The 14,758-nt window shown below is 44.9% G+C and overlaps 1 protein-coding gene across 2 annotated transcripts in view; it reads right to left on the bottom strand.

The window, feature by feature from the left end:
* The window catches only part of LEKR1 (leucine, glutamate and lysine rich 1), a 1,355,278-nt gene that overhangs the window by 12,993 nt on the left and 1,327,527 nt on the right, over positions 1–14,758 (bottom strand). For both annotated transcript variants that reach the window (XM_069618435.1, XM_069618434.1), the window contains one exon: positions 13,280–13,579. In XM_069618435.1, the coding sequence (XP_069474536.1) occupies positions 13,280–13,579 (300 nt within the window). The remainder of the gene's footprint in view (positions 1–13,279; positions 13,580–14,758) is intronic.

Here is a 14,758-nt window from a genome sequence, read left to right as displayed (position 1 = left end):
TCCGTTCCTTTCTGTCTTTTCCGTTTCAGGTCACTTGCACCCTTTCCCCCCGCTTTTCGGGTAGTTCGCACATGCTCTTTGCTTTTGGTTCACTTTCTTTCTATCTCTTTGGTTTCCGCCCTGCTGGCACACTTTCTCTTGTTCTTTCTGTCTTTACGGTTTCCGTGCTGCTAGCGCACTTTTTCGCGCTTTGCTCTCTCTCTTTTTCAATCATTTGGCTTCTTGCCCACTTCCACTGCTTCTGCTCCCGCTCCAGCCACCTGCGCTCTTAGTTTCTCTCTCTCCCTCTTAATTTGTGAAACTCACCAAAGTAGCGCAGCGCTGGCGAGCAGTTGGTTTTGGATTGCCACACTGCATCCCCTCTGACACACCGGGCCAGCATCTCAGCGTTGTGCACTCCACCGTATCTTTCGGGCTCCTCTCTCTGCAGCCTTTTGCTCCTTGCCCTCCAAGTTCCATCCAGCAACCCCAGCTCGCTCATTGCTTCTGGAAGACCACACCTTTTATAGTGTAGTGGAGAGTCAAGTGGAGTCAAGTGTGCACAGTTGTAGTAAAGTACCTGACTCTATTAGTAGGACAGCCTCAAGGTGCTATGTAGTAGGCCTCTCTTTGCCTCTCCATGCTGTTCCTATGGGTAATCCTCATTGTTCTCAATCACCTGTTCCTCGTTCCAGTACTTATTGGAAATGGGGAGAGGTTGGAAATACTGTAGACGGACTGAGGGAGTTTGAACTTGTCTCGTCCTCTTTTCAGTACCAGGTGTGGGGACTTTTGGGGTCTATTATGGTGAGTGAGTGATATTAAATCCCTTTGTTTATTCGAAAGGGATAACTGGGAGGAAAAGGGTGGGTTCCCAGCATATCCTCTGGGCTTTGAGGAAGGAGAGGCAAGGTTATGGTCAAGGGCTGTGAAAGGGCTTGGTCTAACTAGATGTCTAAGTTGTTTCATCTTCCCTTTTCTTGAGGGATGGTCAAGGGATAGGACGGTACTTGGGGGACAATATCCTATGAACAAAGAGAGAGGGTAGGATGGATTGGGGCAAGGAACGGGGAATACCATGTCTCGCCTTTGGACGCTCACGCCGCAGTCCCCAAGGACCCCCCTGCCCAGGGATCCTCCCTCACTTGTCCCCCCCACCCAGGGTTGGGATCCAAGAGCGATGGCCCTTCCCTGGCCACCTGCGTAGAGGATCCAAGGGGAGTAGATGTGAGGACGCCCTCAGGTTACTCCCCAGTGGTAAATTGTGATTAGCCCCAGGCAACTCTTCCAATCCAGCCTCTCCTTCCAGTCTCTAAAACAAGGAAAACTGAAAATAACATGAGTCACTGTAAACATTTCAGCAAAAGGAAGATGCAAATAAAAAGTCCAAGGGTGCGACAAATAACCACTCCAAAAGCAGTCACAAAGAAAGGTGTGCACAGGCTTAGACAAACTAGAAATGGAGCGCACAACATGCAGGAAACACATTTGCAATAAACTATGAACTAATCAAGGGTGTTGAAGTATTTACATGTATTTATTGATCAGCAATCAGCCTGGGGTGGTGGACCCTTATTACAGGGGAGATGGTAATTTCTTTCTTCAAAATAATGGAAAGCAGTCTTACCACATTAGGATCTGGTTGCCCAGGGGATCCTAGAGAAGGCAGTGTTTCCAGACCTGCTGGAAGTCCCTGACCAAGATCAAACTGATAGAGGGGTAGAAGGATTTGGGGAGGCTGGCATAGAATTTCCACCCGAGGTAGGAATACTCACACCAAGGGTAGAGGCTAATGAAACTGAAATAATGCCTGATCTAGACTTTGCACAGCACAACAACCTTATGTTAGCTGAAGCCTTCCTCAAAGTGGTAGCGGAAGACGAGGGAAGAAAGATGGTCCATTTTTTTTCTCTAACGGTTGTTGTATAGGGGGGACACACCCAGGAGGGCATCCCATGATCCCAAATTGTAGTCCCACAGAGTCACCGTAGGGGTAGTGTTGGAAATCGCCCACGCCCACCTCACTTGAGGACACTTGGGGGCAGCTAAGACCCAAGGACAGGTAGTGAGTAGATTCTACTGGCTAGGAGTTTTTGCTGACATAAAGAACTTCATAGCAACATGCTCTTTATGTCAGAAGATGACTGAAAACACCCCCTACTCTCAGCACCAGTACAATCATTACCCATCATAGACAAACTTTCATGGCATAGGAGTAGATACTGTAGGACCACTAGAACTATCCTGTCTCGGAAACAAGTACATATTAGTCATCCCAGACTATGCAACCCGCTACCCGAAAGGTTTTCCAATGCGGAATAGCTCAACACCACATTTTAAAACATCTAATTCCTTTTTGGTCCCGGGGAAATCCTCACAGATCAAGGGACCAATTTCATGAGCAAACCTATGGCTGAGGTGAAGGAAATCAGATTAAGACGCTCCGTACATCTGCATATCATCCCCAGATGAAAAAACTTGTCGAGCACTTTTAAAAGACTCTTAAACGAATCATCAGAAAGTTAGTAGAGATGTATGGAAAAGACTGGGATATGATGGTTTCCTGGACTGTCTGCTAATAGGAAGGCCCCTCCACCCATGAGCGTCCATAGGTTTCTCATTGTCTGAACTGCTATTTGGGAGCGAACAAGGGATGTCTTGGATATGCTCAAACAGACCTGGGAGAAGAAAGAGGAGGCAGTGTTACCCTTTGTCCCAGACAGCACAAATAATAAAAACATATGAAGATTGTCTGGGAACTAGTCTATTTCAAGTTGTCCAAGTTCCAGAAAAGCCAAAAAGGGTTGTACGAACAGAAAACAGTAACCTGTTCCTTCTCTATCGGGCAGAAGGTTTTAGTACTTATTCCCACATCTGAAAATAAAATGTTATCACAATGGCATGGTCCATATGAGATTTTGGAACAAATTGACCCATGTAATTATAGAGTGCCCAAATCGGATAGAAGACTCAAATCCCAGATCTACCATATCAAAATCTTGAAAGAATGGAAGGAAGGTCCGGTGGAGTCCTCTTCCGTAGTGTTGGCCATTCTGCTAGCTGAAGAGGTCGGAAAACCTAATCTAATTCCATATGTCCTTTCTTTGGCCCAACAGCATAATGTTCAAGACCTCCTAAATAAGTGTGTTGTAGATTGGGTTGTAGGTGCAGTCTGAGTCATTGGCATTCTGTGAGGTCACTGTGGAACTAGGGATGAGTGACTGGTGCAAAGGTTCCAGAAGCGTGTAATGCTTGTGCGAAAATGCGAGCCAGAATAACATGGCGTCGATGCGTAGCCATTTTTGAACACTCATCTCCCATCACTGCGTTTCTGCGGGCGAGAGAGAGGGGTGCTAGGTTTTTACACTTCTAACTGGATTTTTCCACCCTCTGTCCCTTTGACTTGTGATCTGCTCTTCGGCCGAGAGCAACACAAGTGAGAAGGGCAGGGAAATGCCCCCATAAAGGAGAGAGCATTGTGTGGCAAAAGTTAGTTCGAATCTGGACCCCCGGGTGATGCAGTCTTACTGAAAGGGAGTACGCTCCGCTCCAGACCCCGTTAGACGCAGTGATCTCTTTGCTTCTTCTGCATCATGTTTAACGGTGATGTTCCCTATATTCAAATTCTTATATATCCAAGCGTATGTTTGTTTATTTGTATCTATAAATATATGTAACGCTCACCTGGTATCCACGGGGACGTCACTCAGCCTGTTCTGACCTCTTACGACCTCAAACCCTTCCCTGGAGTCTACCCGACTGGGAACTGGGCCTGAAACACAGGACTAGTAGAGTTTAATTCTCTATTGTCTCGGTGTGCTTGAACCCCCTTCTTTCCCGGGGTCCAACACTTCCCTTTGATCCACAGCTCACCCTGTTTTCTTGGAAGGTGTGCTCTCCATCCTGCTTTCAGTGCAGGGGCGCGTTGATTGATGCAGGCTCGTTGCTGTCCAGTTACTTCACTGGCAAGAGTCCGACAGGTAAGTATAAAGAGTCTTTTGAACAGTTCTCTAACTTCGTTCCTTTCCTTCCTTAGATGATGGCCGGCGCCCGGGGATGGTGACGTGCTGCTGAGATGAGTAGCGCTGAAGGTGAGTGAGAGCGCAGTGCGCGATGCGACCCTTTCGTATTTGTATTGAACTGAGTTCTTTTGCTGTGTCTTTTAGGTGCTGTGACGTTTTCAGCGTGGATGCCGGTTATGAAGAATAAATGTGGTGAGTAAGCGCGGTATGCGGCGCCTCTAGATGTTTCCATGCTAACCTGGAGTGTCTTTTCCCTCTTGCAGATGGATGAGAAGTTCCAGAGACAGAGTTCCCCAGAGCGGCTGGGATTCAGGTAAGCGTTTGAAGCTCGTACAGTCTTTAAAAATAAGCGAAGATTTTCTGAATGCTTACTAATGCCTTTTTTTCTGTTCTTTTCCCTTTTCCTTAGGAAGCGGCGTGCCGGGATGGGAATGACACCGCCGAAGATGCCCGCAGAACAGAAGAAGCGATGAATGATGGGCAGAAGTGCCGCAAGGTAAGGCTGTTCCTAACGGTGTTCTTGTTTTTGCAGGAGCTGAGCGCAGAAGAAAGATGCAGGCCTACTGGAGCCCAATCCGAACACGGTGAGTGTCACGCTGCAGGTGAGAAAACACAAAGCATGTTTCTCAGCCTGGACGTGGCTTAAATAGTCTCTGGGTATACCAGATATCTCTGGGCTGAACCACACCCAAAAGACTAGACTGCACATGCAGTTCTGGGAACCGAAATATGTGGGGGCATCCATCTTGTCGCCATCAATGCACTACAAGTCCAATCCCCAATGTTATCCTATGGGAGTGAGTGAGTCTGGTGCCACAAGCGCCAACTCTGACTCCAAGTGGGTCTTTGGAGGGATGGAGAGGCCCTTGAGGGCCATGTAGCTGATCGTGGCCTGGCTCCAGCCTGACATCTTGGAGGGCTGGGGACATGAGGGGCAGGAATCATGACAATATATTATGTGAATAAAGGGCCTATAATGAGCCATTTGTTTTATGATATTATAGAGTTTATGTGTTTTATTTTTGCTCGTCTGAGTCCAATCACTTGTTTTTGGGGCCGGGGAGACACAACTGTTCGTGCTTCCCCCCTAGGGCCAAACGAACACAAAACAGAGTGTCAATTGATCCTGGGAAGCTGGCTGTGTGGTTGTGTCAGTGTCGGTACTGTCCATTCTTGCTCCTGTCCAGTCCTCCTGTTACCTAAGATGGTATTTACCTATATGAGAAGAAGACAATAAACATACTTAGTTACTGAAGGTGGCCAGGTGTTTCCATCAACCCACGGCGGTGATACCACATATCTTTGGTGATAAGTAGGTCTCAAGGAGGCAGCAGGTGGTGGTATTTGGTAGTGCTGCTGTGAAGGGAGCGGCAGGCGGAAAGACACTGCCTTCCAGGACTCACCCAAACAGGAAGGCTGCCAGCAGGTTATTGCAGGCTCGCTGGGCGTTGCTTGCAGGGCAGTCAGCACTGGCTGCCATGTGCTGGTGGACCAAGGAGAGCAGTCCTGGTTGGCAGAGGACCAGGTAAAATGTTCCAGAGTATCCTGTGTGCCGAGCAGCACAGGAAAGGTGTTGGTGCCGGGTCGTGGCCTGGACACAGTGTTTCGGCAGGATGGAGTGCGGGTGCCGGTTTGCCCATGCCCTCGAGGACCCGAAGTGCTGCCTTGTCCGGCAGAGACGTTTGTAGGAGGCCGCCGACATGGATTTGGTGAGGTAGCCTAGCACAGGAGCCTGAGTGTCACAGCAGTGCTGGACAGAACAGTTGGTGGTGCGCAGCTGGAGAAGGATCTTTCCTGGTCCACTTAAATTGAGAGTCTGGTGATGTACAAGGGAATACCACGGCTGCAGGTTCCACAGGCGCTGGTCAGGTGACCGTGTCCTGTCATGGCGGCATCACTGGGAGGAAGTGTCAGGGCAGTGGAGGACCCGCAGGTGATACCAGAGGTTTATGTACTGCCTGTTGGGATTATTATGGTGATTTCCAGTATTGGGAGCCGGAGCTACGGAAATGTTTTTTTCATTCAGATTTACAGGTTGAGGGGGAATAGGAAAGGGGTATATGTATGTAAAAGCCCTGTGAATCAATTATTGTTGTTTCTTTGTTGTGGCCTCAGTGCTGATGCTTAGGTGTGAGGGCCTGTGATATCATGATGCCGTCTATGTGTTGTAGCCTTTTAGGTTCATGTTGCTTTGCACATTTTTGGTCCTGTTAGCACTGTTCGGGGGGGCAAGTCAATATTTTGGTTCAATAATTTGGACATGAGGGTGCTGGGTGTGTGCACACACAGGATTTAACTCTGTTTTTTGTTCTGTACTTACAGGACTTTCAGATGTGTGGGTTGGACTTGGACTTCAGGATGTGGGGGAATGTATTGCAAATTTCTTGTATTTTATAGGGAACTTTGGGCTTGCGCATTTTGGGAGGTGTAGTGCGGGCAGACTTGGGCTGGTGGATATTTTTCGCAATGTTTTTTCGTTTCCAGTTTACCTATCGTGGTTTGGTCTTGTTAGCATGATTGTGATTTAAGTGGTGGGTAGTCGTAGACTGTCGTTTGTGCTGTTTTGCTTGTGTGCTGACTGTTGGGTGGCGTGTCACAGTCATTGAGTTGGAAGTTTTTTGGGGCATTTTGGCATTTCTTTAAGGTTGTGGTTTCCAGAATGGCCAGTTGGGTTCTCGTGTTAGAGGTCATAGGTTTGTTTCTGTATGGAGTTCGGGGTTCTGTTTGTGTTTGGCATTTTGCTGTGGATTAGTTTCCAGGATGGCCTTGTAGGTTCTGGGATTGTGGTGCTCTGTTTGGTGAATTGTGGTTCATGTTTTGTGGTTATGGCTTCCGGAATGGCTCGGTGGGTTCTGGGTTTTGGTGCATTGTTTGGTTACAGTGTTTTGGTATGGGTTTTGTGTGTGGTGCATGGTTGGTTCCTTCTGATCCATGTTTTTGGGTTTTAATGTGTAATTTGAGTTTGTTGTTGCAGTAGGAAGTTGATTTCTTTGGGGGTGTTTACCTGAACGAGGGTTGGTATTTTGTGTGGGTGTTGGAGTTTTTGACTTGGAGTATTTTCTTTTGCTCTGCACTGGTACATTTTCTTGTTCTGCAAATTCTGTTGCTTTATGCTCGGGTGGATGTTTGTTTTGGTTTCAAGTGATGGATTTGTTGTTTTTTGGAAGGTTCTCCCACAGGTTATGTTTAGTTGGTTTATTTGCTCGCTCACAGGTGAGCAGGGTTTGTGCTTGGAAATGGCAGGTCTTAGGTCGTGGGAGTGGCAGTCCCTAGCGGAAGGAGGTTTAGATAGTTTTATTTTTTGGTGGTCAGATGTGTAGGTTGTTTTGCTCAGGGAGAGCAAAGGTTGTGATCAGACGTGGCAGGTCTGAGGCTGTGGGAGTGGCAGTCCCTAGCGGAAGACATTTTGCTCTAGTGTGGGTTTTGGCCTGTCACTAGTAGGGACAATTTTGTTTTGGTGTCCTTTTGTTATGTCGGTGGGCACTGGTTTTGTTATTGCTCTTGTTTAAAGATTTAGGAGGGATTGGAGCTGGTGTTGGCTGGTGTTTTTGGTTTAGGGGCAGTTTACACCTACATGTTGTAGTTTTCTGTCTCCTTGTGTGTTGTCATCATCAGCCTGTGTTTTCGGTTTTGCCAGGCTGTGATCAAGGTTGTCCTGTTTGTGGTGATGTGACTCAGTTTTGTGTTTTGAGCTCGTTGTTTCAGAATTCTTGTTAGGTCTATGTGCTGGCCAAACGTGCTCAGCAAGGGGTTTTGTTGCTTCTGGTGTGTGGTTTCTCTCATTTGGTTGGTGGTTTGATTATTGACGGAGGGAGAGATGTAGCTTGGGTTGTAGGTGCAGGGGAATCTGGCTGTTTGGTTGTGCTAGTGTCTGTACTGTCCATTCTTGTTTCTCTACAGTCCTCCTATTACCTTGGATGTTACTTAACTGAGGAGACGAAAACAAACATACATACTTACTGAAGGTGTCCAGTTGACTCCATCAACCCACAGCAGCGATACCACACAGTTCCCGGACATTTTTAGTGAGGAACCAGGAAGAGTCGAGGGCATATATCATTACATTTGCATTCCCCTTAGCAAAGTACTGAATTTAGGGCCCTACAGAATTCCAGAAGCTAGAAAAGAAATAGTCATCCAAGGGGTGGAGAAAATGCTGGCAGTCGACATCATAGAACCATCTCAGAAGCCATCGATTCGCCAATAGTCCTGGTGGCCAAGCCAGATCAATTACAGAGGTTTTGTATACACTTCCGAAAGTTAAACGCTGTTTCCGAGCTGAACAATTATCCCATACCACGGATTGATGACCTGATTGATCGACTGGGCACAGCCGTTTATATCTCCACAACTGATCTCCCCAAAGGCTATAAGCAGGTTCCTTTGAACCCCAAAGACAAAGAAAAAAATGCATTCTCTGCCCTATTTCAATTTAAAGCACTCCCATTTGTCCTTCATGGTGCTACAGCAACATTCAAAAGGTAAATGGACCAGTTACTGAGACCTTATTCTAGCTTCTGTGGAGCTTATTCAAATGATATCATCATCCAAAGTAAGACCTGGGATGAGCACATGCCACATTTGTACAAGATCACCAAAGCCCTACAACAAGCTGGGCTAACGGGCAACCTGAAAAAGTGTCATCTTGCGCAATCGGCCGTAAGATATTTGGGATTCTTTGTGGGCAATGGAATGGTATAGCCCCATGTAGAAAGGGTCAGAGCAGTGAAAGAGATTCCATTACCGAAAACCAAAAGAGATCTACTGCCCTTTTTGGGACTGGTACGGTACTATAGAAGGTGTATCCCCAGTTATTCATCCATCACGGCCTATTTAACAGCAAGCTTCAAAATGTAGATCCTCAGAAGATAAGGTGGAGAATGGAAGAGGAGAGCTGCTTCGATGGCTTTAAATCCATACTATGCAGTGACCCATGCCAAAAAGTACCCAACTTTAATAAAGACCTTGTACTCCAGACGGACACCATTCAAAATGGTCCTAGGAGCAGTTCTATCACAGATATACAATCGGGTAGAACATCCAGTGATGTATATCAGTCCAAAAGTGTTCCCTAGAGAACTAAACTATGCCATGATGGAACTGGAGGCACTGGCAATAAAATGGGCCATAGGACATTTAAAATATTACTTCACTGGGAGAAAGTTCACCTTAGTCACAGACCACTCGCTCCATACGTGGCTAAGTTTGAGAAAGGTACCGACAGTAGGAGTCAATAGGCTTCCACTATCTGTCTACGACTTAACATATATAACACAAGATAGACAGTAGTTTGTGAATTAAAACAATTTATTCCTGGATCTAAGTTCCTATTGATAGCTCTGTGGCCCTGTGTGTAGTTATCTCATGCACCTGTAGTGTGGTACAACCATCCCTAGATAGCGATGGTGTGCCGCCTACAAGAGGTGTAGAGATCCTTGCCCTCAACTCTCTTGCTGCTTTCCTCAATCTAAATAGGTGCACATTTCATGGAGGTCGGTTGTCTTTTTAATGTTATGCCCCAAGTCTATGTGTCTTATCGTTAAAACTGTTGTGACCGTGAGGTCAGCAAACAACTTAAATTAAGTTTTATATCTTTCAGTAAGTGCAACTTCTACTATTAGATAAAGTTAAAATAAAGTGATGTTTTAATTGCTCGAGCCCTCTCCTCAAACGATGAAGGGTCTCGGAGTTGTGGTCATCAGCGCTACAACCCTTTAGGTTTGTCAACCGGTTTCAGCGGTACCAATAGCTAGCCGCCTTCTTCAGGACAGAGAATCTTGCATTCTCAGTGGCATCATGATTTCTTCATGGATCTCCACATCTTGGAGGATTGGAGAGATTTTTGGGTCACCCACGGGCAATTCTGCTTGTATCCCGTTCCCTGTAGGGTTACAAAAATGGACAAAGGGGATTCTGTAAAAAGGGTAATCCGGGGTAGTCTTGTGGGTGTGCACAGGTGAGAACTCACATCCAGAAGGGTGAGAATTACCTGTAGTATCACTTTCTGGTGGAGGTAGTTGTGTTACCGATCACACCTGTGTGGCTAGGTGACTTCCTGCATGGACCACCTGTAAGAGAATATGTCTGTATGTCATATTCTATATCTGTTGGACTATAGAAAGGGCACATGTTGGGTTATGCAGGTGGTTTATACGTAGTAGTACAGTATCTGTAGGGGCGGAGATCCCTTGTATCAGGTAAGTTGATCCTTAGTCTGGGTGCTGGGTGTTCAGATGTATCCAGTCCTCTTAGCCCTCTGTTCTTTGGTATTACTGTAAAGTGGAGACCATAAGGAGTCAACTGTTGTATAGCGTGTCATAGAGTGAGCAGTGCAGTACTCTTCTAAAACAGTGCAGAGTTAATCTACAAATTATATCTCCTTTGAGCTAAGCTAATCCAGAGCGCAGGCAACGAGGAGAACCAAGAAGTTGCAATGCGCCGATCCGCCGGGTGAAGAGTAGTAAATACACTCGGCGGTGGCCATGTTGGAATAAACTAGACCGCAACTCACGTTGCGGCAACAACGTAGTGGAACATTCTAATGGCGGCCGTATTTCCATCTATTCCACACATGCCAGTTTCCCCGGGTTGTGACAAAGGTAAGAAAATAGGATTTGACACAGGACAGTGGACTATCTACTTTGGACATCCTGACAGATTCCATAGTATTTTTAATTGAGGCAGGGAAACAGTATAAGTGATAGTTAGCGGTTTTCTTCTGTTTTTTCATCTAATAAAAGTCTTTGCCACCCACCAACCCACCACTGTGTCAGACTAGTACTTCTGCACCCATACACACCCTAACTCCCTACTCCACTGCCCGCACACATGAATATCTCTACCTGCTATCCGAAATCTGGAAAAACAAACAACCCACTCCATTGTTGTATTTTTTCACCTGTTTTGGTATTGTTTGTAAGACAATTTGGGCTTGCTTGCTCAAAGCAAGCTTGAATTCCTTTAGAAAGGGACCCAAGACACATGTGGAAACATAATTGTGTGATGGTTATAATCACAATGGGGTAGGACTTTTAACGAAAATGTTTCTTGAGGCAGCAGTGAGAGAGGGCTCATATCAAGGACACTTTGGGGAAGGCAGGTGGCATAAAGGTGGTGTGGTACTGCTAAGACCAGAGAATGGGGGGGTTGAACCGGGTAGGTGGTTCAGGAAACAAATTCACAGTGAGCAAGGCTGAGCTCTCCTGCAGCTTCGGACACCCAGAGCACCGATCAATAACAAAGGTAGGATCACTTCTCACCAAAATGGAATGAACGCATGTGATTTAAAAGGTATATCAGGGTTGGCCCAATTAATGCAAAACTCCTGCACATTGGTTTAAATTGCAGAATGTCACTTAAATGAGCAAACTGTTTTTATTGCTCCATTCCACCAGTCTTGACGGTTGCGATGCCAACCAGATATGCTGGTTTCCACCACCCCATCTCTCCCTCTGTTTCTCTTCTGTGAAGCAAAGGCTTTGCAACATATGATGGCAGTTTGCACCACCAAAATTCCCCAAAACCAAATATATATACCAAACACCTTGGCAAGGAAAGTGCCAATATAACATTGACTGAAGAATTTAAATATAATCTCACGGTTTTTAACTGTATCATTACAACAGCAAATGTTTTTTGCATTTCACCTTCCTTATTGTACCCTATATAACCTCACATGTGGTAATACCGCCAAACGGAATTACTGTTATCAGATATGCAGGACCGTTCCGTTATTCTCCATCTTGAAGTACCGTTGGGATCCTTGAGGATGTGCATTGAAGACATTTTCACCATGCAAATCCGGGCGACTGTGCAGAGTTTTGGTAATGAAAACCTTAAGAAGCTGGAGACCAAGTGAAATACTACGTCACACAGCCACTCTCCGTTGGACCCAATCTGGGTAAAGAACTATCTCAAATTAAAGACAGTTCAATGACGTATCCAAGGTAGTGCACTTATTTAAATGAAAGAGTCTGTTGCTGTTTAACAAAAGTAATGCTTTATCGGAAAAAACTCAAAATAGAGCTATCACTAATACATTCTTAGTGAGGAAGCAGTTGCCACAACTCGTTAACAAGTCAGACTTAATATGCCTATGCATTTCGGAAATAAATTTCCTTCTTCAGGGCAAGTCTGTTATGTTGCAGGTAAGTGAAGTACACACAAGAGTTCCATCATAACAGTTAAGCACAATATAAACAGAAACAGAAATAAACACAATAGAAAAAACATATAATTGTCATAAAGGTAAAGCATGGCACATGCCATTTAGTTGAAATTTCCGTGGGTAATAAGCCAGAAGAAAAAAGAGGAAAGAAAGAATAAACATTATGAATGGGCTGTTTGTTTACAAATTGTGTGGCCAAGAGGGAATATATGTGGGCTCAAATACCTGTATAGTGTGGCCAACTCTGTACATGAGAGGTACATCAAAAACTGTTTGTAGCAGGTGGCCAATAAGGTTTGAGCGTACGTTGCAGGTATTCAGTGCGGTGTATGCGGACAAATGCCGTAAGTCCTGCAGCTGCAATGCAGGGCAATAACATAATTAATGGAAGAGAAGTTTATGCTAGAGTGGAGTGACTACGGTCCCGTGGGACCCAGATCCTTACCGTGAGTTACACGGATCGTCGGTGTTCTTCAGAGCGCAGCCGAGCAGAGTCTCCGACTGCTGTATACAGTCGTTGTCAGGGCAACGGTCGTTTTATAGAACACGTGACCACCTCGCGGCCAGAAAGGGCTGGAGGACACGAAGTGATGTGGTTTGCGGGTGGATGTGGGCACTGATGCGTAAAATAAATAATTATAATGTATAGTGTGATAATAACGAGAATTGCAACGAAGATAAATGAAAAAAACAAAAAAAACGGAATCATTAAAATAGAAAAAATACTCAATGAATCAGAATGTGGATGTGAAGGTCCATGCTTGGAGTTGATGGGGTGTAAAACATATCCCCATTGTCACGGGGCATTTAAGGTCCACGCTGGAAACATCACATTAAATTAGATGGAGCAGCCTTGTCGTGGAAGGTGTCCTTAGGAAATCCTTAAGCTGGCAGTGCTGTAAAGATGGCAGTAATCTAGTTACTGCCACTATTTTACTGCACTGCCAGATTCAGAATGAGGCCCTTATTGTTTAAATTTAACTTTACTAAGATTTGATTAGCATCATTCCCAAATATATGCATGCATGGAATAAATAAATATCAAATTCCAGTTACATTTCTAAAACCTGAGCCAAAGTCAAATATACACTATATATGTTTTTAGTATTACCTCCTCTTCGACTCGATTAAGATGCTGTATTAGTTTATCTTGTTCCTGTGTTAATCTTTTTAATTCTTCGGATTTTTGGTCAAATTCTTTTTTCATTGCTTCAGTAAGAGACTGCCCATTGTTATCTTTATGGTCCAATCGGAGCTCAAGCTCATTGATGATATTTTTGAAGCTCTTAATTTCCTTTTCCTTTGCTTCATCTTTCTCTGTAAGTTTAAGTTGGGCTTCCTGCAGCTTCTTCTCAAGAAATGTAACTTCCACTTGCTGGTCATATCTGGCATTGCTGATCAACACTGGTATCTGTAGATTCATGTATAAGGGTATCATAATTCATAATTGAGTGTGATCAATTATTTCACAAAATATATGTGGTGTCTTAATGTCATTAATGTTAGTCCAAAGTTGTCAAACAACACAGTGTACAAGCAAGATATTTAGTTTCAGTTCCTACACAACTACAATATGACATTTCCACTTGAATTAAAAAAAAAACTCTTTTCTCACTGAACACTTACATTTGTAAAATAACATGCAAAATAACAGAGGTAACATGAGTGATTAGGCTGCTTTTGGTAAAGGCAATAACTGAAAGATGAACCTCGAAAAAAAAAAAAAGAGTACAGGCCTTTCGAGCTCATCAGATGAAGCAACTTTGGAAACCTTTCTCCAGATCACATTGGATGAAGTTTAGAAATAAGACACTAAATGCAAATGCAAAAATTACTCACTAGAATCTGACTCGTTCCTTTAAATTATCTTTTAGGGCTTTCAGGTCATTCAAACTAGAACTGAATTGCCCAAAATCTATCACTTCAAGGGGATATCCATAGAGTTTATTGATATTTGTTCATGCTGTTGTACTTTCTTTTTTTCCCTCTCCGTTTAGTCCATTTTTACCATCAGTAGATCAAATACATTAGAGAACAATCAGGGACATTTCATTCCATTAGATTGAAAACCAAGCGAGACTTTAAAAAATACAAAGGGGACTGCAGTGCAGTCTTTTCTTTCCCCTTCTTCTCTGCCCCCCAACTTCTCACAATGTGACCTTTGCCCATCTTTTCTGCAATTTTGTATCTGTTGCAGCATTGCAGATCAGCTATCATAGTTTAATAAATACATTTTGGTTGCATTCTGCTCGAGTGAAGGAGCGTTCAGAGAAGCAGTTCAGAGAAGCAGAACGTTATTCATTTGATTTGTTTCTATTTCCATTTCCCGGCACTGCGAGCCAAGCGGGCTCTTGCCGAGTCCCCAACCGCTTCCTGGAGGAGGCGGAGCTGGTGGGACCCACGTGTACAATCACGTGACTGGTTGCGGCTTCAAGACTGCACTCGAGTCACCCTCGCGGCGTGAAGCCCGGAGGAGTCAAGCCCACTGGCTGCTGTGCGGCTGTTTGGCGCTGACGGCGTGTACAGAGAACGGGAGACTGGAGGAGCAACCTCTTTGATCCCGGTACTGAAACAAAGGTAAGCCACAAAC

This window comes from Ambystoma mexicanum, chromosome 10 (genome assembly GCF_040938575.1).
Source record: "Ambystoma mexicanum isolate Mex_15411 chromosome 10, UKY_AmexF1_1, whole genome shotgun sequence".
In the NCBI taxonomy this organism is placed as follows: domain Eukaryota; kingdom Metazoa; phylum Chordata; class Amphibia; order Caudata; family Ambystomatidae; genus Ambystoma; species Ambystoma mexicanum.
The sequence above is the reverse complement of the archived record's forward strand: the minus strand, read 5'-3'. Positions and strand labels throughout refer to the sequence as shown.